The sequence below is a fragment of the Nicotiana sylvestris genome, chromosome 7, assembly GCF_000393655.2.
Source record: "Nicotiana sylvestris chromosome 7, ASM39365v2, whole genome shotgun sequence".
In the NCBI taxonomy this organism is placed as follows: domain Eukaryota; kingdom Viridiplantae; phylum Streptophyta; class Magnoliopsida; order Solanales; family Solanaceae; genus Nicotiana; species Nicotiana sylvestris.
In genome coordinates this window covers 52,267,152-52,295,031 of record NC_091063.1, presented here as the reverse complement: position 1 = coordinate 52,295,031, position 27,880 = coordinate 52,267,152, and the positions used below count along the sequence as shown (strand labels likewise).

At 38.7% G+C, this 27,880-nt stretch overlaps 3 protein-coding genes across 3 annotated transcripts; 2 read left to right on the top strand and 1 right to left on the bottom strand.

The window, feature by feature from the left end:
* Positions 1-5,053: 5,053 nt before the first annotated feature.
* LOC138873127 (uncharacterized) lies at positions 5,054-5,614 on the top strand. The gene has a single exon (XM_070151565.1). The coding sequence runs from the start codon at positions 5,054-5,056 to the stop codon at positions 5,612-5,614; it is 561 nt and encodes a 186-aa protein (XP_070007666.1).
* Positions 5,615-8,388: 2,774 nt separating this feature from the next.
* On the top strand, positions 8,389-9,015 carry LOC138873126 (uncharacterized). Its single transcript, XM_070151564.1, has one exon. The coding sequence runs from the start codon at positions 8,389-8,391 to the stop codon at positions 9,013-9,015; it is 627 nt and encodes a 208-aa protein (XP_070007665.1).
* Positions 9,016-17,881: 8,866 nt separating this feature from the next.
* LOC104242392 (vacuolar cation/proton exchanger 3-like) lies at positions 17,882-25,381 on the bottom strand. Its single transcript, XM_009797436.2, has 13 exons — positions 25,050-25,381; positions 24,780-24,886; positions 23,884-24,147; positions 23,718-23,785; positions 23,333-23,361; positions 22,903-23,099; positions 22,592-22,804; positions 21,913-22,047; positions 21,627-21,743; positions 21,488-21,541; positions 20,699-20,815; positions 20,249-20,345; positions 17,882-18,308 (listed from the first exon to the last, which is right to left on the bottom strand). Exons 2-13 carry the CDS (start codon positions 24,822-24,824, stop codon positions 18,286-18,288), a joined length of 1,359 nt encoding a protein of 452 aa, XP_009795738.1. The 5' UTR covers positions 24,825-24,886; positions 25,050-25,381; the 3' UTR covers positions 17,882-18,285.
* Positions 25,382-27,880: the final 2,499 nt, after the last annotated feature.

Below are 27,880 nucleotides of genomic sequence, written 5' to 3'. Positions count from 1 at the left end.
AAGAAATAGTCTGATTGTATGGTACTCCAGTTTCAATCATATCTGACATAGGCCCAAGTTCACGGCGCATTTTTGGCAAGCATTTCAGAAAAGATTAGGTACCAGTCAATTTGAGCACCGCTTTCCATCCACAAACCGATGGCCAGGCAGAAAAGACCATTTAAACTCTCGAAGATATGTTGTGAGCAAGTGTTATAGATGTTGGAGGTAATTGGGATGATTACTTGCCACTCATAGAATTTTCTTACAATAACAGCTATCAGTCCAGCATTGGTATGGCTCCTTATGAAGCGTTGTATGGGCTAAGATGTAGTTCTCTAGTAGGTTGGTTTGAACCAATAGAGGTGCCTTTGATTGGTCCAGAGTTTGTTTGTGAGGCCTTAGAGAAAGTCCAGCTAATTAGAGAAAGACTAAAAGCGGCTCAGAGCCGTCAAAAGTCCTATTCTGACAAGAGGCATCATGACTTAGAGTTCATGGTTGGTGACAAGGTATTTTTGAAAGTTTCACCAATGAAAGGAGTTATGAAGTTTGGTAATAAAGGGAAACTTAGTCCTAGATTTACCGGACCTTTTGAATTCTAGAAAAGAAAGGAAACGTGGCTTATGAGCTAGCGTTGCCCGTTCAGTTGTCCTCTGTTCATCCTGTTTTCCATGTGTCTATGCTTAGAAAGTACATTTATGATGAGTCACATATAATACCTGCCGACACTATAGAAATTAAAAAAAGGCTTGACTTATGAAGAGGTACCTATAGAAATTCTTGATAGGCAAGTAAGAAAGTTGAGAACAAAAGATATAACATTGGTAAAAATTTTGTGGAGTAATCATGATTCAAAAGAGGTTATGTGGGAGGTCGAGGAAGATACGAGGAAGAAATATCCTTATTTATTTGAGGAACAAGATATGTGAACCTAGGTTTGTCTTGGAATTTATATTTTATTTATTAAATACAAGTTAGCAAATGTTTATGTCCTTCCTAGATTATATTTAGTTGTTGTAGTAATTTAGTTTATGCCAGAGTATATTTAATTCATTAAAGTGATTTACTTTTGCTAAAGTGTTGTGCTCTAGATTCTGGATAGTTATTGTGGTACCTCTTTGCCAAGTGTGAGTAATTAATTTATGAGCTGTGTATGTTGCCTATGAATGGCCTGTTATGGTATATTTGGTTGGGGTTGGTGTAATTGTGGTATTTGTGACAGGGATATTTTTTGGATAGTCCAATTTACAAGTGAAACTCTGCCGAAATTTCTGAAAATTTAGGGAGTTAGCCAAACTTTTGAGTCCTTAAAGAGTGAGTAATGCGAAGAAAACTTAAGAGGTTCAAGGACCTAAGGAATGATTGTTAGCTTAAGAATAAGGCCCTAGCAACATTCGAGGACGAATGTTTTAAAGGAAGAAAGATTGTAACACTCCTCAAATCTATAAAAGTTTCAAGACACGCTAAATATAGAATTTAATTTTTATAATCTTAAATTATACTTCTATTACGAATTTAAACTCTTGTGATTGATTTTGAGTTACTTTTCTATTTATAAATAATTGGATATATAATTAGGGAAATATTAATAATGTTAATGTTATTAATTATTAAAAGTAGGTATAATTGAATATTAGTTAAGTCAAAATAAAAGAAAAAAAGAAAAAAGGAAAACAAATAAAACAAAAATAGGGGGACAAGACTAAAAGCCCGTAAAGGGCTGTTGGAACTCAAAAAGGATTTAGAATCCTTATACGACAACAGAAAGCACTCTAGGCGCAAAATCAAAACATTCTCACGAACAGGGAAATAGAGGCAGTGTTGATTACATACGGAGGCCACGAAAAGATTCTACGGTTCTTTACAAATCACTAATTCTAGAACTCAAGTATATAAAATTCTCTATTGTCAATTATCCTACGGTATTAATAGGTAAGAATTGAATAGTTAATTCCCTCCTTCCTCTGTATCAAAAGTAAGTTCAATGTTTAGGTGTGAAAATTTAAAATTAATTCAAATGCATTGGTTGTTGTAGAATCAATTGTTTGACGGGCATAAATTGGACTGGGGCCTACGTATTGGCTCAAGGAGTTTTGAGGTGAGTTGATATAACCCTTTACTAAAGTGGTTTAACTCACAAAAGCACGCATATAAGGTGTTTGATGAATTGCTTAAAAGAGTTTATATTTACTTAATTGGAGCAAGTAAGTACCTATTAACTTAGAATTGTTCTAGCAAAAGTTTAGAGGATTTATTATGACATATGTGCATAAATTTTCAGATTTTTGTGTTATTCTTATATGCCATTTTCATGTTGAAAATTTATGAAGAAGCAAGAATATTTAGAAATACTTTTGAAAGTTTATTTCATTATTATGTCATGCTTTACAATTAAGGATACCAACATGAGTATGTATATGATGTTCCAAAAAAGATTTAGACTTGAAAAGTCACAAGAAGAAGTTTTAGAAAGAAAAGATTTTTGGGAGTATCCTTTATTCCGAGAAGGGTCATCGTTCAGGCCGAGGGTCCTGACCAAGGCGTTGACTTCCTGAAACTACTTGTGTCAAAGTAGGGAGCACACGAGCCAAGGGTCTCATTGCTGAGAATTTACTTAGCCATGCTAAGGTATGATACATGAGCACTGAGAACCATGAAGCGAGTGGCACCTCGTTGATTGGGCATATTCGATCAAGTTGGGATCGAACTCGTGCCGATCACACGGTGACTAAGACAGAAATAGGCCAGGATAGTTGGAACTCCCAAAGTATAAAATGAAGTATTTTTTTATAAGAAAGAAAAAGAAAATAATTTCTTTTAGAATATTCATAAACTGCTATTATGCAATTATTTTAGAATTGTTCTTATAAGCTTTTTGTTTTACATGCATTTAGAATCTTTGCCCCTAATATATATGTTATTAATGTTTTGTCCCTTGTCGTTGACACCCACTGAGTATAATGAATGATACTGACATTCTCTTTTGGGAATCTACATTGGTCTGCGGTATAATATAGGAACCGATTTGGCAGGCGAGTAGGCTACAGTTAAGGACTTCCCTCTCTTCCAATGCTATTGGTGAGCTCCGCTTTTGTTCGTGGAGTATGTATGGGTCCAAATTTAGACGACCACGACTATTGATGAGTACGACAAGCGATGAGATCCTCGTGGCTCGACATCCTACAAGGGACGACAGACGAGCGAACAAGAGACTGTACGACCTTTGTAGCAGTGTAGGTCCATTAGGAGGCATTAGGAATATTCTTTCGAATATTTTCTATGATTTGTCTTTTAGGGCTTAGAAGGGGTTTGTCCTTTCTATATATTGCGTAAAGACAACCTTGTAAGGGGCTTCTTCTGCATTTTTCCAACTAAGAACACTTGTTGTAATACTTGCTTACATAAACGATTGTTGTCATTATCGTTTGAGGATTCATCTTGAGAATGTCTAGAGATATCACCCCCAGTATTCACTTTGTGTACCTTTTGTTCTAGAGATTATTATACTTAGCTAAGATTTACCCCTTCACTTTTTTTGATTGATTTGTTCAAAAAGATTCCAATATCTTTTTAGTCAAACAATATGGCGTCGTCTGTGGGGATTTCTATAGCTAAGATCTTAGTTTCATCTAGATCTTTGAAAGAAATAATCACCTTTTCTTAGCCTCGCAAAGGCCAACAATGGCAGGAAAGGGAGAAGCAAGATTAAAGGCAATAGTAGGTATCACTAACAACCTTCTAGATTCCCTCAATGAAGCCAGTAGGGAAGACAATGAAAACGCAACGCCAAGTGCTACACCTGAGGGAGATATCTCACCCCACCCGCATGAAGGCGTGACTATCTCGCGTGAGGGGGGAACCTCAACATCCATAGTAGGAGAAGTGCCACTAGCTGTGAAAACGCTATTAGAAGAGTGGCTGACAAACACCTTGAGCAACATACTCAACAAACCCGCTCAAAGGGATATTGGAGGCACAATACCTGCAGAAACTGCAATGTCGTCGATGATCCAGACACTCCACGCACAGGTAACACTCATACTATCACCGATGCAGGTAACGATGCACTTGCGGCCATCTTAAAGAAGATCGAAGAGATGGATAATGAGAACAAAATGCTCCGCGATCAGATAAAGGAGCATCAGGAAAGGGTTGATAAAATATCGGGTGCTCCGAAGTTGCTACCAAAACGTGACGTAGGCCGATTTGTCGAACAACCATACAGTGAAGGGGAGGCTCCCCACTCTATTCCAAAAACCTTTAAAATGTCTCCATATTTAAAAATATATAATGGCACCACGGACCCGGAATATCACTTAATCCACTACGTACTACAGTAAAAGGCAATAATCTATCGAAAGAACAGGTGCCATCGGTGCTGCTGAAAAAGTTCAGCGAAACTCTGACAGGGGAAGCGCTGACATGGTATTCCTAACTACCATCACGATCGATATCAACGTTCGAAGAAATGGAAGACAAATTCGTTACCGCTCATGCGGGAGCGAAAAAGGCAGAGGCTAGGGTAAATGACATCTTCGCGGTCAGGCAGACGACATGCGAGTGACTTCGGGATTTCCTAGCCCGATTCAACAGGGTAAGAATGAGCCTACCAAATGTATCAAAAGGGATGGCAGTAGCGGCCTTCCAAAATGGGTTAAACAGAAACGGGTCAAAAGCAACCAAAAAGCTACTAAGTAGACTCATGAAGTACACTCCCACCACGTGGGAAGAAATCTATAATGCCTATTGTGCCAAAGTAAGGGCAGATGAGGATGACCTAAATGGCCCGATCCAGCGGCTAACATCGGTATAAACCAAAACAAGGAGAGATCGCCGCAACGATGGTTGAAAGGACCAATTGTCCCGCTTCAATCGAGAAAGGCATTAGCCCTACATCCGAATATCCAACCCACCTCCTCCACAACATGCAGACGCCATGCCTCGACACACCACGCCACCGCAAAGCGAAAGAGGTATGCCTCCACTGTTATTTGCTCTTAACTTTTGTGTTTCTCCTTCAGAAATAGTGTATGCGCTAGAAAAGCTCGGCACAAAGGTGCAGTGGCCGCTAAATATGAAGTCAGATCCGAGCACCCAGAGGTTGATCGTTCTATGTGAATTCCACCAGGAAACAGGACATAAGACCGAAGAGTGCATAAGTCCGCGACAGGAAGTGGTAAGAATGCTAAATCAGGGATACCTGAAAGAACTACTGAGCAATCGAGGACGCACTAACTTCGCTCGCGGACGCGATCAACCTCAAGAACCCCCAAAAACACCTTTACCAGCTCGCACCATACGGATGATCATTGGCGGCGACGACGATTCAGTAATCAACCATGTGACATTCACCACCACACACAAACTCAAGAGGACAGTTGCTCACGAATGGTATGACGACCTCGAAGATAGTATCATCTTCGATAAGTCAGATACCAATGGTTTGTCTTTCCCTCACTATGATGCTTTGGTTATAACTTTATGTATTGCAGATACCGATGTAAAAAGAATAATGGTAGATGACGGAAACGGCGTGTGTATTATCCATCCACGAGTCCTCGTACAGATGAGACTCAAGGATAAGATAGTACCACGCTGCATAACACTAACGGATTTTAATAATGCAGTGGAATGAACCTCTGCAGAGATAATGCTACCCATTCTAGCAGGAGGAGTCACCCTGGAAACGACGTTCCATGTCATGAACCAGGAAATAGCCTACACCACCCAGGAATGCTACCGAATCGCCCAAGACTGCACACACACACACACAATAATTAAAGGGGGCAAGTGCAGAAGCATAGAAATCAGCCATATCGGGAACCAAACCCGATATACAAATAGAGGCCATCAAAGACCCGGATGTCATAGAAGCCTACAAGGCAACCGTAGAAAACCTCAACCCCGTTCAACTGGACAACACCGACAGCACGAAAAGGCTTATATCGGACATAACCTCTCAGAACCAGGTAAGTTCCATGAGTTCTTAAATAACAATGCCGATTTATTTGCCTTTTTCCCATTTAGATATGTCAGGAATCCCAAGGGACACACAGGCTGAATGTCGGCCCTTTTTACCCGCCTGTACGGCAAATGAGGAGAAAATTCAATTCCTCCATCAATGAGGCGGTCAGCGAAGAAGTTGATAAGTTGCTCGCTAACGGTTCCATCCGAGAATCAAAATATCCTTAGTGGGTCACCAATGTGGTCATGGTAAAAAAGAAGAACGGGAAGTGGCGGATGTGTGTCGACTTCACCGAACTGAACAAAGTATGCCCGAAAGATTCCTTTCCGTTACCACATATCGACCAGCTCATCGATGCAACGGCGGTACACGAACTAATAAGCTTCTTAGATGCTTATTCTGGTTACAACCAAATTCTAATGGCTGAAGAAGACCAAGAAAAGACCACTTTCATCCCTCACCAAGGAACATACTGCTACAAAGTCATGCCCTTCGGACTCAAGGATGAAGGGGTGACGTATCAAAGGTTAGTCACCAAGATATTCAAAGAACAACTTGGTAAGACTTTGGAGGCTTACATCGACGACATGCTAGTGAAGTCAAAAAAGAAAGAGGATCACATTGGTCATCTAAAGGAAGCCTTTGAGATATTGAGGCGATACGGAATGAAACTGAATCCCGAAAAATGTGCCTTCGACATAACCTCAGGAAAGTTCCTTGGTTTTCTGGGGTCACAAAGGGGTATCGAAGTCAACCCGGATCAAATCAGGGCGAATAGTCGCCCTGTCGAGGTTCATTTCACGATCATTAGACAGATGCCATAAATTCTTCAATGTACTAAGGAAAGACCATGGGCTACAGTGGAATTCAAAATGCGTCGACGCCTTGAGAAAACTGAAAGCGTATCTGTCCTCGTCGCCACTACTTGTCAAGGCAGACCCGGCGAATGCCTCCTAGTGTACCTAGCCATCTTCGAAGTCACGATAAGTGCAGTCTTGGTCCGCAAAAACAAAGGTACGCAATCTCCGATTTACTATATCAGCAAAACCTTAATCGATGCCGAAACAAGGTACCCTCACCTTGAGAAACTAGCCCTGGCATTAGTCATAGCTTCATGAAAGCTTAGACCATATTTTGAATGTCACCCCATAAAGGTGGTGACAACCTCCCCCCTCAGGGGCATCCTACACAAACCCAAGCTATCGGGTAGGTTGGCCAAATGGGCCATAGAAGTAAGCGAGCATGATATAACATACCAACCGCAAACTGCTATAAAGTCGCAGGTGCTCGCCGTCTTCGTCGCCGATTTCAGCACGGAAATATTGCCTGAAGTAGAGCAGGAGGCGCTCCACGCTTCCGCACATTCCAACCTCTAGGTCCTCTACACTGACGGTGCATCTAATGCATCGGGATCGGGACTGGGACTCGTCCTCGATGTTTCTACGGGCGAAGTAATTCGCCAATCCATACGATTCCCCGAGATGACTAGCAACGAGGTCGAGTATGAAGTTGTGATTGTAGAATTGAAATTAGCCCTCAAATATGGCGATCGACAACTCGTCCTCCATTGTGATTCTCAACTCGTGGTGAACCAAGTCACTGGGACTTTCCAAATCAAAGAACAGAGTACTACAAAAGTACCAGTCAGAAATTCACAAACTGCTGCCAAAATTCGAAGAATGCCGCCTCGACCAGATAACTAGGCGCAGAATATCGAAGCGGATGGTCTCGCCAAGCTAGAGGCAGCCACCAGAAATATCAACAAGGAGAACGTGATCACTCTTCTCCTTCCTCAATAGACCAGGTCGAGGTATATTCTGTAAACCTAACGTGGGACTGGCGCAACCGTATCGTAACATATTTGCATGATGGAACGCTCCCACAAGATAAGAAAGAAGCCAAAAAGCTTCGAATATAGGCAGCCAGATACAGCCTCATAAACTGTGATCTTTATAAGAGAATATTCGGCGGCCCGCTGGCCAAGTGTCTTGGGCCAAATCAAACCAGGTGAGTACTAGAAAAAGTACACGAGGGGCACTGCGGCGCCCATACGGGAAACCGCGCCCTCTCCGATGCCTCATCCACGCCGGATACTACTAGCCTACATGAAAAAAGAAGCAGCGAATTACGTCAGGAAGTGTGAACAGTGTCAAAAGTATGCCCCTATGATACGCCAAGCAGGAGAACTCATGCATTCTGTCACTTCGCCATGGCCATTCATAAAGTGGGGGATAGATATTGTCGGACCCCTCCTGGCAGGACGAGTTAAGGTACGTTTCCTTTTGGTTTTAACTGACTATTTTTCTAAATGGGTGGAAGCAGGTGCATACACTCAAATATGCGAGCAAGAAGTTATCGCGTTCATAAGGAAAAATATAATATGACACTTCGGCATTCCCAAAGAAATCAGCTATAACAACGGACCTCAGTTCGTCGGAAAGAAAATGACCGAGTTTTTCAAAAAATGGCACATCAAGCAAATACTCTCCATACCATACCATCCCACCGAAAACGGCCAAGCCGAATCCTCCAATAAAGTGATACTGAATATATTGAAAAAGAAGCTCGAGGAAACCAAAGGGCTATGGCCTGAACTGCTTCCAGAAGTACTATGGGCATACCGCACTATGCCAAAAACTAGCATAGGCGAGACGACATATTCATTAGTCTACCGGACTGACGCAGTTATACTCGTCGAAGTCGGAGAACCTAGCTTGAGGTACTCCGACAAAAGCGGACCAAGCAATAACAAAAGTAAGCTACAATATCTGGATGAAGTCGAAGAACGAAGAGATATGGCCCACGTAAGAATGGTAGCCCAAAAGCAACAAGCAGAAAGGTACTATAACAAGAAGGCCAAAGTACGACCGCTCAAGGTTGGGGACTACATCCTTAAGGCTAAAACACAAGCAGTGAAAGACCCTAATGAGGGAAAACTGGGAACAAATTGGGACGGGCCATACAAAATCAAGGTGGCAGCAAACAAAGGAGCATTCCAGTTAGAGACAATGGAAGGAAAACTACTTCAAAACAATTGGAATGTTGCATATCTCAAATACTTCCACTTCTGAAGGGAGGCGCCACCTAAGTCGTACTCTTTTTCCCTCATCCAGGTTTTGTCCCAATCGGGTTTTCTTGGTGAGGTTTTTAATGAGGCGACAAGGGGGACGTCTCGAGGTCCAAAATATTGCTCACTACCCCATCTATCGACGTGATCTCCAGGCCGAGTAATGAAGGGACTGGATATAGATAGCCAAATCTCCATTTTATGTATAAAGTCGACATGTATCTTCTATAGGAATATAATCAAATCTCCATTGTATGTACAAAGTCGACATGTATCTCCTACAGAAATATAATCAAATCTCTAATGTATGAATGTACATCCCACTCGCTAAGGCCATCGACGAAAAATGAGTTCGACTTCACTCGAACTATGACGGGATCCTACTTTGATGCCAGTTCGAAGGTAACATCCCAACGGCTAAGGCCATCGACGAAAAACGAGTTTGACTTCACTCGAACTATGACGGGATCCTACTTTGATACCAGTTCGAAGGTAACATCCCAATGGCTAAGGCCATCGATAAAAAATGAGTTCGACTTCACTCGAACAACGACGAGATCCTACTTCGACGCCAGTTCGAAGGTAACATCCCAATGGCTAAGGCCATCAACGAAAAATGAGTTCGACTTCACTCGAACTATGATGGGATCGCCAGTTCGAAGGTAACATCCCTACGGCTAAGGCCATCGACCAAAAACTAGTTTGACTTCACTCGAACTACGACGGGATCCTACTTCGATGCTAGTTCGAAGATAACATCCCAATGGCTAAGGTCATCGACGAAAAACAAATCCGACTTCCCTCAAACTACGACGGGATACCACCTCGATGCCAGCTCGAGAGTAGCATCCCAAAGGCTAAGGCCATCGCCAAAAATAAAAGGGCCCGACCTCACCCGAAGGAAAATCGGCTTAACAAATCGACAAGTGCCCGGGATGTCACAAAAATTACAAAGATCATCACCAAATCAACAAAATGATTTCTTCATTACAACAAAATATTACTAGCATCTATCTTTACAACAGGCTCAAGCATGCCCTTACAAAAATCCTGAAGCAAAAAAATAAGTACAAACCAAAAATTACACATCATCCCCGGAAGGATACGCATCTTCATACCAAGAGTCAAAGGCAAGATGGTTCGCATCATCAAAGTTGAGTCAAAGGCAAGATGTTGCACGAGCTTCAGCACGCACACCCTAGAGTTCTACTTCAGATGCCCTCCTGTCAGCATGAAAAGCCTTGTACACATCGAGTCGGGCCTCGGCATGAACCCACAACTCGTATAAACGATGAGGCACGACAGGGTCGGCCGAGGCACGAGACGTAGAAGGTTGCGAGCGTCGACTCGCGTCCTTTTCTCTCAGCGACGCCACTTGTCTGTTCAATACAGATAGCTCTGCCTCTAACTCCTTAACACGCCCCTTAAGCCCTGCTACCTTAAGCTCGGATGCCTCCTTCTCCTTGGTCAGCTTTGACCTACAGACACAGAGGGTATTTTCCAAGGCTGCCATTTCAGAAATAGCAGTTGCCAGCTTATCGGCACTGACACTCAGCTCACCCTTAAGCCCATCAATCTACATTGCCTCCGTACCTAATTCAGCGGTCAAACTGGCCACTTTTGCTTGCAAGTCAGCATTCTCGGCCATCACCCCTCTACTTAACTCAAGCTCATCTTCCTTTACCTTAAGGGAGGCCTCAAGTTCACTATTGTGGGTGACGGCCTTCATAAGTTCCTCATCTCGCTCCCTTAGCTCCTCGACATTGCGTGTCAGTTGGTCATCCCTCTGTTTAAGTCCCTTGCGAAAAAGTTGAAAATCAGGGTCTTGATTATAAATGTCGGCCATTGCACGATGCTTAGCGCGATATTGTTGATATTTGGAAGACATATTCCCATATATGGTCGTCCTCTTCCTTTCCCGGCGCTCGCGCTCGGTCTCCATGATAAGGGTCTAGCACAAGAAGAAAGAAGTTAAGACAAAAAGACAAGTCGACAATAACAATGCAAACCCAACGACGAAAAGGAAAAGAAAGACACCTACCCGCAAGGACATGCCAGCGACGTTCTGAGACAACTCCATATCGCTCATCGCTCTAAGCACCTCGCTCTCGGGGCAGCACATAGAGGGTCTAAAGCAGACGCCACTTGATTGTAGTTCGACAACAGGTTGTAGTTCCCTGGGACAACTATATGACGATCAAACCCTTCCACTCTAACCTCCACATAAGTATGGCGCCCTAAAAACTCATGAACGTCCTCCGGGTCGACATCTAAACCCGAGCCTTCGCCTTCAACGTGTAGGCCTCCTCTAACATTGGATAACGTGCCACCCTCAGCGGAGCGCACGGAGCCGGCTCCTAAGTAAACCCCTTCCGTTTGGGGAGACCTTCCCTCTAAGGCGGCGTCGGCCATAAATATGGGCACAGGTGTCGTCTGCGATGCACCCACCCTACTTCTACCAACGTCCATTGCCACATCTTTCCCAAGCTCTACTCTCCTCTTTTTTCTCAGTAATGACTCGTCCCCATTAGAAGATTCGTCCAAGAGGTGAGGGGTCAGTACGGAAGAGGCCTCCTCCCTCACAACCATATCCCAAGAGGGACCTTTCATTTGAACCGGATGAGGACCACCCCCTCGAACAGATTTAGCCAAAGTAAACTGCATTCCTGCAGCAGCGACAGCCTGTCGGAATGCAAGGACTGGGGCCCTCCGCTTGGAAGCTCATCCACCTGTCGTCATGAAAAGTCAAATCAATAGATGACATTGTATAACCAACGAAGTGATATAGGGGAAAACATTTACCAGATAAAACTCTTGGGCCATAACATTTTACGAAGGCGGGCCAATCTCGGGTCTCCACTGCATGGGGCAACAGACGGACTACCCAATCCCTTATACCCACAATAGGGCGGGGTGGACGCCCCATAGCTTCAAACGAGAAGCAAACAAACCCTATAATGAATGAAGAGGAAAAGAAAGAGTAAAATAAGTGGCAACACTTACGAGTCTCATTCCACCACTTCGGGAACCTGGCGGTGTCAGAAACTATGTGTTCGGTTTTGACAAAGAAGTACTTATGCCAAAACTTGCAACTTGCTCGGTCGTCGGTCCCAACCACTAGCCTTTTTGTTCTACAGTGCCACAAATGCACCATAGTGCCTCTGTGGAAGCTGGGCGAGAACAGGTGCAAGAGGTGGTGGATAGTAACCTCGCATCCCGCCAACTCCGTATACTTTGTCAACAACAGAAGTATCTTGAGAGTGTATGGTGAAAGTTGCGCCGGGCAAACTTGATAGAATCTACATAACTCTTCCACTAACGAAAGGAGGGGGAAAGAATGACCAATCACGAAAGGGTACTCATAAAAAGCATAGTACCTAGGCCTATGGACTTCCACGAAGTCCCTTCCCGCCGGAACCATGTCAACACAAGCGGGGATGTTATACTTTGTACGGAGAGCGTCAATGTGAACTTGTTCCGTTTTAGAGAGCAGGGGGGCAGGGGTAAGAGGAGGATCCTTGAGGAAGTTGCTTCGATACATGGGGTGTCTCGGCAGCAACTCCTCCACAGTGGGAAAACTATCCCCCTCCCCCACCATCATATCTTCACCGCCAGAGGGGAGCGCCACAGACAACGGGGCGGCCTCAGAAACCCCCTCACGAGATCGATGTGTTCTTGGCATTCTTTGATGAAAAAGGTGTTAAAACAGTAAAGGAGGTTGTGAATGAAAAGCAGGAGAAGAAGAAGCAGAAGGTTGTTAGAACAAACTCGGGAGGAATGAGAAAGGATAACCAGAAATGAAATGGCCAAGAGCTTTTGAAAAAACAAACCCTCCACCTATTTATAGGATTGGGTGGTGCTAGAATCGAAGCGAAAGGTTGCAGAGTGGCACCGAAATCGAAGCGACAAGCCCTCAACCCCTATCTCGAAAACACGCATAATGATGACGCACGTGGAGATGATGTCATTTCCCGATAATATACACTATCTGGTGTCTTGCTGAGCACGATGACCGCCCATTAGTGGCCAAGCCGTAACGCCTCATAAGACCAAATTTCTCCATAAGAGCGAGTGGTGTCCGCTTATCGAGGACGCACCAAGTTGCAACCTCGACAAGCGGAGGGACTAAATGTATGGGTCCAAATTTAGACGACCACGACTGTTGATGAGTACGACAAGTGACGAGATCCTCGTGGATCTACATCCTGCAAAGGATGACAGATGAGCGAACAAGAGACTGTACGACCTTTGCAGTAGTGTAGGTCCATTAGGGGGTATTAGGAATATTCTGTCGAATATTTTTTATGATTTGTCTTTTAGGGCTTAGAAGGGGTTTGTCCTTTCTATATATTGCGTAAAGACAATCTTGTAAGGGGCTTCTTCTGCATTTTTTTAACGAAGAACACTTGTTGGATACTTGCTTACATAAACGATTGTTGTCATTATCGTTTGAGGATTCATCTTGAGAAGGTCAAGAGATATCACCCCCAGTATTCACCTTGTGTACCTTTTGTTCTAGAGATTATTATATTTAGCTAAGATTTACCCATTCACTTTCTTTGATTGATTTATTCAAAAAGGTTCCAATATCTTTTTAGTCAAACAGAGTATTCCTTAAGACTCCCTCTCTTCTAGTGCTATTGAGAGTGCTGAGATTAATGAAATTATAAGCGAATGATCAAAGCCTCATTTCATTCTCTCTCTAATTTGATAGATTTCTTCTAAAAAATACTATTGAATATATTTTACTTGTGGGTAAAATATAAATAGATTTCTTCTATAAATATATTTTACTTGTGATTTTTTATTAGGGTGATTTGAATCCTGTAAAAGAGTAATACACTATTGTTTAAGACAAGAACTTGAAGTTGGCATTAAACTTTAATCTAAACATCATCTAAATTGCATGTCGCGGGTTCGTACAAATTAGGAAATTTTACAATGTAGAAATAGCGGTAATGTTTCTTAGAGACTCCATGCATGCAATGCAAAGTTAATATCCGCAAATATTACCCGGTTACGTATATATTACTTGGGGTCTCATCTACATAAGCCAAATTAAAAGATAAGCTGTATATCCAAGAATAAGCTATTTGATCACTCCACATCCACAATAATTTAATCACCACAACCGCCTCCACAACCACCTCCACCACAGCCGCCGCCTGCTCCACCGCCTCCTCCACCTCCACGATAGTACCAGTCGTCATCCTTTTCGCCGTTAGAGGAGTCCCCGCAAGCAAAAATGACCATTGAGATCATTAAAATAGACAAAACCACCATTCCAACCATTATCATCAGCCCCGAGCCCTCAATTGCTGAGCCACCATCTCCCACACCATAGGATCGCGCCATAATATTTCTGTTTAGACTTTACTTAATTAATTCTCCGCAGAAATAATTATGCTGCTAATTAATCTCATGATCCAAGGAAACAATCTCTTAACAAGTTTAAATAGGCCTTTTGTGATGTTTGGGTTGTAGACTTTTCCTAGTATAGTAGACCAGGTGTTAGTTTGTTTACCCAGCTTGATTTTATCTAATTATTCTATTAATTAGTAAAAGGTCAACGAAATTGCAACTTCATTATCCAATAGGGGGCTACTTTGATTTGGTCATTGTTTGTGTTGCTTGAGCTAGGCTTCGTCGACTTTCTCCTGCTTCACGTTTTTCCTGGAATTTTCGAACTTATAGTCTGGTATTATCTTCAAATAACCTGATCGATGACCGAAACAATTAGATTTTTATATAAATAATCTGTGGATCAGATTTATAGAAGTTGTAAGTTAGATGTTTAATAGAAACAAATCTTGTTCATTCAATTGATTGCTTTGATTGATGTACTAGATTAAGGATAAAACGTTATGAATTGGCCCTCTTATTAATTAGAGCCTCCTTAAACATGCATATTCCATCATAAAACTTGAGAAAAAAGCAAGAGAAGAAACAAACTTGTGCCTCTCACAAAATGTCTTCGTGGTTGTTCTACTAATGTATCTTTCGCATTATACACGTGTATTATTTCTACTAGCTGCAGGAGGCCCGTGCTAAGCCCGGGCCCAATTTGTCTTAGAATTAATAATTTTATTTTAATTAAATAAGTTTAATTCGTATTATATTTTTTTTACTGCATAAATAATTTAATACAGTGACACGCCAATCAAGTCTTGCTGATAAGTCTTCATAATTATTAAAGTTTCTTAGTCACATAATTGAATAATTTTGTTAAAGAAAAAAAAATTTATGAGGAAGCAAGTGGTTGGAGAATTAGCAAATACTAAAGGGACACAAGTGATTCAATATTCTATAAACTAATATGATTTAAAGTGTTCAAAATAATTACAACTCGGTCAAGATCATAAATTGAAAAATATTTGGCATTTTTATGAATTTGTGAGCATATACTTCTTTAGTTATAGATTTCTTTTTTTATTTTATTACTTGTTCACTCATAATTTCACATGAAACAGGTCATGTAGTTAAATATGAGGATTTAAGCTTAGTTTTAGACGAAATTCAAAAAGAAACCTAAATTTATCAAAGTGAATTAACCTTAAGGATCAATTTAGTTCAATATTTTACGCTTAAAAAATCAATTCTAAGTTACCAACCAAGAAATTTTAAGGTGGCTGATAACGCTACCTTCATTTTCAATATTATAACGTGGCACTGTCAATAATTTATATTTTTAGTATTTGTAATGCATCATAGATAAAAGCGATGGATATAAATGTTCACAAAAGGATTTCAATTCAATGAGCTGAGAAAAAAAACTAATTAAATGAGAATCGTACTTGATTCAACAGGAATAATATATCACCTCTTAAAATCAGCAAAAATTAGGATAGTTTTACATTTTAACTTCTTCTCCTTTTCCTATTCTTCATCCCCCAATGTAATCGACAAATTAAAAAGAATATAAACGTTATTACTTTTTTCTTTCATAAATGCTAATTTATTAATTCTTGAAAATATATTTTATGCACTCTAGGTTAAAAACAGTAAGAAAGGTTATAAAAAATGACTTGCGCATGCAAAGGAAGAAAGTTCAACCAAAATCAGAATTAACATAAGCTTTTGAGGAAAATCGTATTCATTAAAAGATCTTAAGTGATTTTCAAATATTTTATACCAATTATATTTCAATTAAACCCATAAAATAGTATGTTTTAATTTTCTTTAAAGTAAAAAAAAAAAAAAAAAAGGTGCATCGAGAAATTAGTATTAGATGAGATAAATACTTAAAAAACATGTAAAATGACAATCTCAAATAGTAACTAAAATTTTAAATAAGTATATTTCCAATATAGAAAAGCAAAATTTGTTTTAGTCCATTAAAATCTTAAATTTCAATGTTCATGAAATTATTTACTTCAAACTCACGTTATGCTTATTATGAACTAATTTAGAATTTTAATAATATATTTTAATTCACCCGTATTAACAAAGACCCATATTTTTATCTTTTAAAATCCTCTATATAACATCAGTAAACATTCTTTAGTTTAGAGTCTTTACATTAATTGACCTAATATTAGTCTTATAAGTATATTAATAAAAAATAATTCAAGTCATTAATAAATAAAAGATTTAGAACTACCCGAAAATAATTCTGATATGTCTTTATTAGTATATATATATATATATATATGAGCTCTAGAGAGAGAAGAATATGGTTAGGAACATATGACGTGGGACATGTCCAAATGTATAGCAAGACCTAACAAATTGTCCACTTGGAGAAAAAAATTGGCATACTTTGCCTAAATTTACTGAAATGTATAAGGTCAAATAATGTAAAATGTAACCTAAGGGCAAAAAAGGATTCATAGCAATTTATGCATAACCTAAGGGCAAAAAAATAGGAAGTTACATTTACCAATTTCAAAGGCGTGGGTGGGAGCGATCTAAAGAAAAGAGCAATTTATGCAAGATATCCATTAAGCTTAAAGCCTTAAACTAATACCCTCTTTTATCAATTTGAAAAGTATTTATAATATATACCTATCCAAATGAAACTAATTATCCCTACTTACCCATACTCATCCCAACTTTTTTTACCCATTTGACTTAGCTTAGCTTGATTTCGCTTGGCTTTGTCTGACTTGGTTTGAATTGGCTTGACTTGAGTTGACTTGATTAGGCTTAGCTTGGCTTGGCTTGGCTTGGTTTGAATTGGATTTGCTTGAATTAGCTTGGTTTATAGCAGCTTGAATTGACTTCATTTGGCTGGGTATTTAAAAAAAGGGGAAGGGGCAAAGTAATGGATAGGAACGGATAAATGTTTTCCGCCCCATGGATATTTGCTAAAGTTTTCGAAAATGAGGGATGGACAAAAATGAAATATGCAGGGAAGGCAACTACATCAGCCATGTGTAGCAGTTTCATAGCATTAAAAACAGAAAAATAAGATAGGACATCTTTTAAGAAGTAAACTATAAAACAAAAAGTAAATTTGACTTTAAAAAATAAAGTTAGGACCTAGAAGTAATTAATTAAAAAGTTTACATTTTATTGAAAACTTTTGTTAGGACTACAAAAGTCCTTGGTTCTCCCTTATTATATATAGTAATAGTAATAATGCTCTTCTTAAGATGATCACATTTAAAATCCTGATATATATCGTTTGGTCTTATGATATTGCCTGCACATTTTATACATAGAATTTTATATAATATCAGTACTATATATAACTCCATAACTTGGGGCTCAAGTATTAATAAACAGAGTGGATGGAGGTGGGGAACCTTTGCTTTCTGTTTTTTGGTGAAACTATAAAAGAATAATATTTCATTTAGCAACTATATTAATCATCAACAAATGATTTTTCTTCATATGCATGATACACAGTATATGATCGCAGACGCTCATGATCTGCTCAAGGAAAATATATATATATATATATATATATTCTGCTGTTAACAAGGAAAAATTTTGCGTCAACAATTACCTAAAGTTCCTAAGTATTAACACAGAAATTTTTTCTTTTTACTATCCAGCTATTTCACAGGCGAAATAATAAATCACCAGCTGCACACAAAAACACCTAATTTAATGACACCGGCTTGCAAGTCAAAACTGAGAAAGCAAGAAACTTCTCAAAAAATATATTTGTAGCAACACAGAACCCTGAGCATCCGCAGATGAACGATCGTTGATATTCACAGCTCAGAGTGGCCAAACTGAAGATGGCTCTTTAAAAATATGATCATCTAATGGTATTCTGGCCCTTCAGCTTTAGCAGGCCAATATCAGAAACCACCATGTTCACTACTCATGGTTTTTTGGGCTTGTCCTCTGCAAAGCCATGATATAAATATTGGATTAAAATGAAAGTGGATAGAAAATATGATGTATCCAGCAAAGCAACAGATAATAGACAACATCATGCACTCTCTACACCAAATAAAATCAAGCAGGTCGCAACTAACTACCATAGAGGTGCATATAAGGAAAAACGGAAAGAAACTATAGATAATATTCAAGAATTAGAAGCTTCAAATCCACTAACCATACGTGACGAATCTCTTTTATTTCCTAATCATAACAAACAATGGTATATATTCACATTTGAAATTTCTCTATCTAACATGCAGGAGAAGTTGAGAAAACCAAGTGCTGCCATTAAGTGGACATGAACAAGCAGAGGCGGATTTAGTATTCAAAGGTTTTTAGAATTGAATCCATTGTATTTTTAAAATTATGCGTTCAGGCATACTAGTTGTTGCAATTTTACTACTATATATTTTGCACATAAATTTATGTTCTGCATAAAAAATACTGGGTTCAGATGAATCCGATGGCACAATACTCCATCTGCCCCTATGAATAAGGCTAAAATATTTGATCTTTATATGCTCTTCTGGGATGTTATTTCTCCCCTGAGATTTCCTAATCAGCTCATTGCCTGAAATGCACTTGCATACTTTCATGTAAATTTGAACAGGAATATTTCTAGATGTCTTCTTCTAGTTCCAGAGGCTCAAGTGTCAAGAAAAACGCCTTGCTTCCCTTTAACTCTTCCCTCATTAGGGTAGGCTGTCTACATCACACCCCTTGGGGTGCAATCCTTCCCCCTACGTGAAGGAGATGCCTTGTGCACCGGGCTGCCCTTTTTCTTTTAGAAGAAAATTATTGAAAAGTGTGAATTAGCACCATTCCAAGTGTGCTTAACTAAAAGTCGGTAATGAATTCATAATTCCAACGCAAGTATTCCCCAAAACATTCCCGCTTACTAAAAGAATGTTTTACCTTCAGCTGGTTCTCTTAGATTACATCCTCATGTGAATTAAAGCAGCGTTTATTTTGCTTAGTTGACACATTCAGGAAGTGTGGCACATCCTAGAAATTCCAATTGGCTCTTTATGACTGCAGTATTTGGGATCATATGTGATGCCTCCTAAGCTACATTCCAAAAAATATGAGAGCACAACTAACCAGAAAAAGTTCTAACATCATGGTCATTTAACCTAAACAAGTGAACAGACTAACAAGCAGAGTTGGAACTTTCAGGTGGAGACATGGAGTAAATCTCCATCACACTAAAACTATAGATGCACAAGTGTTCAGAAGGCGCTTTTAGAAACTGGGATTGCTGGTATCATAAATTTAAAGAAAGATTGACTTCCTGAATTTGGTCTTGCGTAATCTCGCTGTTTCTTTCACTAAGGAGTTTAAATCAACAAATAGTTTAGTCTTTGATTGTTCTTATGGTGTCGGCACAAAGAGAAATCCCGACTCACAAGGATCAAAGGTCACAATTATCTACTGCTGCCATGGAAAAAGAGAGAAGCAGAAGAATATTCTGCCATATGAAGCGGCTACCAATCAGGATACTAGAATTGAAATAGCTGAGAGAATCAGATTCAAGCTGGTTAGTATCCTTAGAAATTTCCGAACTTGGGAATTGAACATTGCTTTATCCCAAGGCAATTCTGCTTAACACGTGCCTTCTATTTTTCTGAATCCACAGAATTGCTTATCTCAACTAAAACAGAGAGATTATATATGATAATGTAGTTATCAATAAAATACTACGTTTAATGAGACCCAAAATGGTTAACTAGTTATCTAACATAATCACAGAAGAAATGCTAAAGTAACTGACCATAAGCAAAACAGATTAGCGTAACAGTGAAATAACAGATGTTATTGGTTAGAAGGAACACCAAAAGAGTAAATAAAACGAAGAGCAGGAGCTGTCACATGGCAATTTCACAAAGAAAAACACAACTTACGTATGGACTCTGGATCTATATGCACAAAGAAGCTTGCAGCGACTATCAGATAGCAGAGAAGGAGCATCAGACCTTTAAAATAATTTGAAGTTCCGTCCTGCAGGAAAGAGAAAAAGTTGAACAAGAGGGAGCCTGTAAGCTAATTTTAAATCATAGCCCGCGTATGAGAGAAGCAAAGCAAAAAGGAAGGAAAAGGAGGAAGAATAAAAGACATGACATATTTTTTTAACACTGGATCAAGCTCCGCCGCAAGACTTGCAATATCTTCAATTTTTAGAAGCAAATACATTGCATCTATAGACATTGTAGTTTTCAAGCAATTAGAAAAAAACAAGAATAATGTTTAATTCTTCTCCAACCCAAACCAGCAAACAAAAGAGAATACTCATCAGAGAAAGGGGGGAAAAGTAGAACCAGAGAAACTTTAAAGTATCTAGTTTAAAAGCACACCTGCAGCATGAATGCTACTACAAGGACACTCATGAAAAGTGTGGCCGTTTCAAATAATTGGAAGTTCAAGTCCATAGGACGACCCATTATCCATCCAATTACAACGCAGAACGGGATCTGCACCAATAGTACAGGTTAAGCAAGTCATAAACTCCCAGATTATATAGATTACAGTCAAGGCCAACACTTATTTAACAAGTAAAAATGCTAGAAAAAAAAAAAGAATAAACTTCTGAGGACATTTATCAGTAATGAACAACAAAACCAAGATGTACACGAAAAAGATCTGTGCTTATGAACAGACCATATATTTAGGAAAGCTAAAAATACAGATACTTTGATATAAGAATTTTCAAACAAATTCAACTCACAGGCATTCTAGTTCAGGAAAAAACATGGACGCAATATGAGCACAAATTCCGTTAATTATTTGGCTTGGCAGTTCATATGGTTCAAAATGTGTATCTTGAAAAAGAGGTTACCAAGTAAGTTTCGTGTCATGACTCGTGAGGACGAAATTTAAGTTGGATGCTATTATGTGATTGTCCCAAAAGTAAAGTTGGGCCATATATGACAAAATTCATCTACATTTCAGTTACAACTAGGGTAAGAGTTCCTGAATGAGACGTCCGATGTGCAGCCAACTGCAAAGCATAAACATACTGATATATCTATGTTGTATGGATAAACACAGATTTTATTTGAAGAAAGCAGCTATTCAACAGTAAACTCCTGCTTAAAGTTTCTCCTTGATGTAATTAACATGCATAAACAATTGAAATTACCTACCCCAAACATGGCAATCTGCGTTGATGAGCCTATTGCTACTCCCAAAGAGATGTCCTGTGACAGCACCAGGTAAATGAGGAATAGTGATAGTGATAGTAATACTATAGTTCTGATACGAAGAAAAGTGAGAAGAATGTACAAGCTTGTCTTTGACAGCAAACATGACAGCACCAGCATGCTCAGCTGCATTTCCAACAATTGGGAGCAGTATGACACTTATAAATGACACAGGAATACTCAAAGCAACTGATGCCCCCTGAAAACGTAGTTAAAAGTTTATCGGCACAGAAACTAAAAGAAGCAATATTTTTTTAGTTTGTCTTAGCACTTTTTAAATGTGTCACAGATTGAGAATTAGATGTTGTACTAATAGAATGCCACCAAATTAGAAAATGAGAATAGGTAGCGCAGGACGAAGAAGTTACCTCTATGGCATTAACCAGGTACTCTGACAAGACCGCAATCCATAGTGTCAAAATCGAAAGCCATATGATTGACCCCCATTTTGATATCTCAGGAGCTTCCTCCTCATCTGCGCTCCCGTCATTCTCACCCTCTTCCTGAACGTTATTAAACTTTTAGGAAAACCTGAACAAACTCAATGGAAGAGTAATGTAGCTAACAAATGATCAGCCTAGCCTGCAAGGGATAAAGGACGGTTTGCAGAGGGAACTTAACCATTGTAGGACTTTTGGGTTTCCCCATTGATAGAATGTACAGAAGAGTGCATAATTTTCCACATCGTCACAAGTGTTTAAGACGAGAAAGAAAAACAATAAGAGGAATCAAAGATCTGATGTTCCAAAATTACTGGTAGCTTAGAAAACAAAAGGAAATGATTTTTGTGTAGGCAAGCGGGGACATTTTTGACTTTCAGATTACCAGATGTAGTGGCTGCTCTTATGGATCAGAAAGTGAATCAGAAAATTCGACAGGAGAAGTAGGCTTATGCGATGCTAATAACTGAAACTTTTTATTTTCAAGTTTCTTTTTTCTCAATGATTTTCTCATTAATATTCCGATGTGATGAAAGACAGCCGGTTCTGTGTCTAGGGTAAGCAACATGTAACACAAAAAAGTGCTGAGAAAATAAAGAACCCCAACCTCAGCAATTGGCATGTAAAGACTATTCTGACTAGTCAGCTGATAAAACAGGTATGCACCATATGCGACCAGCATTACGCAGCTGCTAAACCTGGAAAGTGCCAGCTCTGACTTCCCAAAGTGCACCTCAGTGTGTGTAAAATGGAGGACAGCGGGGAACAGTAGGCCCATAACTGCCATCAAAAGCAACCCTGAATTCATTACTGCATTTCCCTGACATAGAAAACTCCGAGAATGTCATACGTTGCTATCGTAAGATACAGCTTGAACAAAACTGATATTGATTTCCGGCCATATATAAAATAACCTACCTTGTCAAAAACCTGATCCTTGCTGGAATGAACAAGTCCACCACCAAAAAATGCACATCCAAGCACTAGTAATGTATTAGACAGAATTGAGCCTAATAATGACTGCTGAACCACGCGAATCATTCCACTTCTCAGTGCATACATTGATATTATTAGCTCTGTTGCGTTACCAAAAGTTGCATTTAAAAGTCCTCCAACTGCAAAGTTTTAACCAAATATTGCTCAAAGATAACACAAAAGTTTCTAAATTGAAAGCAAGTTAACACTAAAAAGCCGATCATTATACAAGTGCAACAAAACGCCGATCATTATACAAGTGCAACAAAACGTCCTATGATAAATAATCACATAAAGATGAAAAACGACCTTTGAGCCAAGCATATGAAAAATATGTATGTACATCTATGATATGAATCAAACACAAGAATACCTGTTGGCCCCGTATAGAAAGCCAGCTGCCTACAAAAATGAAAAAACCAAACATCAAATATGAAGTGTGTAAATACCATAAACAGCTTTTATATAATTGATTACCTTCAGCTTATTGTTCAAATACGAAGTTCCATGTTATTAATCTAACAGAGAACATAATTAAAAAGTTATTCATTTTCCAGGTTGTCCATACAGTATAACAGGAGCATGTATAAGTGTGAATGCATTCTAGCCCAAAATTCCATTTTACTGTCATTAACAGACACTAAGCCTAAAATATTAAATAAATGGTGATATGTCCTTGGCAAAAACAAATACATTCCCCTTATTCCTCAATGATTTGCTCGTACAAAGTACTGTAGATACTGGGTCTAGAGAATTACTCTGTCGCCCAACCTAGACGCTCGGCGAGTGGTATGATTCCTAACAAGCTAAGAAAGAAGATCCATCCCTGAAAAAGTAACAGCAGAAAGAACAAGAGGAAAATAACGTGAGTAAAGCTCCTTTAACAATCGAAGATATTGGACTGGAAAACCTTTTGCAACTTACATGATGATCGGTTAACTCATCAACAAGTATGGCTAGAGGACCACAAGGAATAAGCATGTTTAACTTCTTGGAGAACAAAACTATCTGCATCTGCCTTACTAAATTATACCACATACATTTACAACTAACATCGTCTGCATCGGCATCGAAAACTGATATCTGAGGAGTGGCATCCATAGAAGATGTCCTCCTATCATTATTCTTAGAGTTCACAAGGTTCTCATCCTCAAGCTGAAGTACTGCTCTTCCTTCTAGTGATCCCATCTGTTTAGCCAGTATTCTTTCATTAGATATGATAAAAAGGCCAAAAGTTGTAGCCTCTACAATACTTTTAGTCGCTATGCAAAATAAAATTCTAAATATAGACAGAACACTGTAATGTTTTTTTACAGGTATGAGAAAATTCCTCGAATTAAGCCACTCATTCACCTCGTTCATACTTTTCACACAAACTTGGTTGTTCAATGAATAAGATTAAATAAATTTATCAACAGCCAAAGAAAAAGAAGGCCGTTAATAGAATGTCAATGAATGAGTGGCTTGGGAGAGAACATAACACCTTGCAAGTGCAATGCAAAACTGACCAAGAAATTGATTAATTTCCATATGAACAACACCTATGGCAACTTCTTATTTAACCCTTGATCACCTCTCTTATTAGTTACTCCTACAAAAATAGCTCCCTATCGACTTCCCATGTGAAACAAAAATGATAAAGGAATGATCCCACCCCCCGGGATCATTCCTTGGGCATGACTAATATCAGAAACATAAGATTCGTCATAAATTCAAAACTGACCAACTCTGTTCAATATGTTCTTCATATTCATAACTTTGCCAAATACAACATAACAATGACCATAACTGGTGCATCAGGAGAACGAAAGAAAACTCACTTCAAGATGGGACTTGGCCCCTGTAAATTGTGGATCTTTTGCCATCCACTAATGCTTCTGCTCTGCTGACAAAACAGAAACTTTTCCATCTCCCACCATTGGCATAGCTGCCAACAAAAATTCAAACAGAACAACACAGAATTTTTTTTTTAATCAGTTGGTAAAATACCAAGGAGAAGACAAAGATTCCTGGCTAAGTTTATGTGCACATATTAATTAAGACGATCAATAAATACAAACAGAGATTGATTTATCAAAAAGAAAACCTACCTGATGAGAGTCAACAAGTTCTGCTAAAAATCCCAATTCGTGACATGCATGACCTCTTTTGTTTTCAAACAAAAATAAAGAATTTTCACCGGAAACCAATTTCTACTCAGTGCATAGAAATTACAAGTCTTTGTTCCCTTATCTTTGCAAAATTATTCTTCTATCTCTGTGTCTTTGTCAAAGATTGTACTGTTCTTTTTTCTAACGTTAGTTTGTTTATGTTGCTCAGCGTAGTTTGCGGGGTGAAGTGGTGAGAGAAAGGGGCGGTTGGTATAGTTGGTTATTTGATGGATCACAAATAACAAAGCCTCATAACCTTTGGAAGATGAAACTCCAATGTCACAGGTGCTAAACTGCCAAGTCAATCTCTACAAATACTAGTATTACTACTTTTTCAAAATATTTACATAATCATATTTACCTAAAAGTTAATTACAGATAATTATATTTAATAGCATGGGTGTACCGTGTACTACTAAAAAAAGGGAGAAAATATATTAAATGAGAATTGATTCTTATTCCTCTCGGTAAGTAACTTAATCTTCAACCAAGTGACATTAAGTATTCTTGAAGTATAGGTGTCAATAGTTAATATTATACCACATTTAAAAAATATGTACATAAAATATTCAATTTTATGGAGAGATCATGGATTCAAGTACCCCATAATTTTCCCTAAAAGTTTGCACATGTTGATTGTTAACTTAAAATAAATAGTAATTGTTTATATTTAGAACAATAGTGTTAGAGTCAATTTGTACGCACCTACTATTTTATCAACTGATTATTATCTGTGACTAACGTGAGTATCAAATAACTTTATCCACCGAGATTTAGATGGATGATATTAATTTTTATTTCATTTAATTTACTTTTATGATTTTCCAAGTTATAGGTACCACGACAGATGCAGGGTCGAATCACTCCCACTCTTCTACAAGAGCTTCTTGTAAAAGCAAACCCCTTAATTTCCTTCGTAGCTATTGTTGTGGAAATTTATAGTAGATGCAACTTTAATTGAAAGCTGGCTTTGTAACGTTTTCAAGACTTTGAGGAAAGGTATATATTCTTGCCTACTTTTCGAGGGATGGGCCCGAAAGGCCAAGACCATTTATAGTAAAAATGGCGTATTAGGATATTTGCATTTATACTCGTTTTTTGTGTCACGTTTTAATTTGTGCCCGCTTTGCAAAAAAAATTACAAGTGTACTCGCTTGCTCACATAACTTCAGCATACGGGGCTGAAGTAGCAAAGGCAATCATGCAAAACTTCAGCATTCTAGTAGTCGGGCCTGAAGTTCAGCTCTAGAGCTGAAGTTTATGTTTTGTAACTGGCGAACTTCAGCTCTAGAGCTGAAGTTTTTGTTTCGTAACTGGCGAACTTCACCTCTAGAGCTGAAGTTTTTAAAACCCTTGAGTATGTACTGTTGAAGTTTCTATTTTTGGGGGAGGAAGATTGACCTTTGAAATTCCATATTCTAAGTATGGAGATGGCTTCATTGATTTATTCTGGATCGAAACGTCGAGAAATGCACTATGGTTCTGCTTGACCATAGCATCTCGACGATGGAGACGCACTATGGTTCTGCTTGAATTTGCTCTATTTTGTTTCGTATCTGACAATCTATTTATTTGGTATTCCAAAATATAAAGATGAATGCTTGTTAGCATCACATCATTCAGTCATTAAACCATCAACAAAAGGAAAAATAAAAAAAGAACAGCTTCTGTATGTAATAATAAAAGTACTTTTCAGTAACAAAGTACGTTCATTATGAACAAATGTTTATATAAAATGACTGAGATTCAATTCGTGACATTATTTCAAGAAAAAATTATTGAGTTGATTTGATAACTTAGAATTTTAAAAACTTCTGTTCTATATAGTAAGATGGCTTCTGAGGAATTGAGTGAAGCCACAGAAGGAGAGATATTGTTACATCAATGTTAAGTTCCGGAGAGATATGGAGATCACTGGGAGAAGGAGGCGGAGAAAGGAGGTTGAAGTTGTTTAAAAAGTGGGTACAAGTTAAAAGTTTTTAAAAAAAAATGGGTATAGGTTAAATGGGGGTGACCAAATAGGGCGCCCCGTGCAATTTTTACGTGTGGTAGCCACTAAGTAAAGTGGTCTTTATTTTTTATCCACTAATTATAATGCTCAGCAAAAATAGCCACTACTAATAGCAAAAAGATAGTTTTACCCTTTCTTCAATTCTTATATTCCTAAACCCTTGTTTTATTCATTCCGAAGAGGGAAAATTTGAGAGCGGAAATTTCAGGGCAAGTTTCGCGTGCTGCTCATCTGTATCGTCCTCGCATGCAAACCAGCTGCACTTAATCTTTCTCCTTCCTCATTTTCTCTATCATCTTCTCTGCATCGAACGATCAAACTGGTAATTCTTTTTTTTTGCTTTTATGCATTTTTGTTTTTGTATATGTGTAATCGCGATCAATGTTGTGTCAAGTATGTGTGAAATTTTAAAAATAATGATTATAAGTCGATTGAGAAGTCGAATAAGTAGCGTATTTTTGTGAATTTGGTATTGAAATGTATTTGTGGTTCAATCAATATATTTGATTATGTAAGGACATTTCATAAAAATAGTCGTACGAGTTCATAAGCTAACTGTGTTTATGAATTTTTAGTTAATTGTGTTCATAAAAGTTAAGGACCAAGCGACATTAACTTTTGAACTTGGAACTCAAAGTTAAGGACTGAGTGTCCTTAACTTTTGAACTTGAAACTTGAAGTTAAGGACCAAGTGTCCTTAACTTTGGAACTTGAAAGTTGAAGTTCAGGACCAAGTGTCCTTAACTTTTCAACTTGAAAC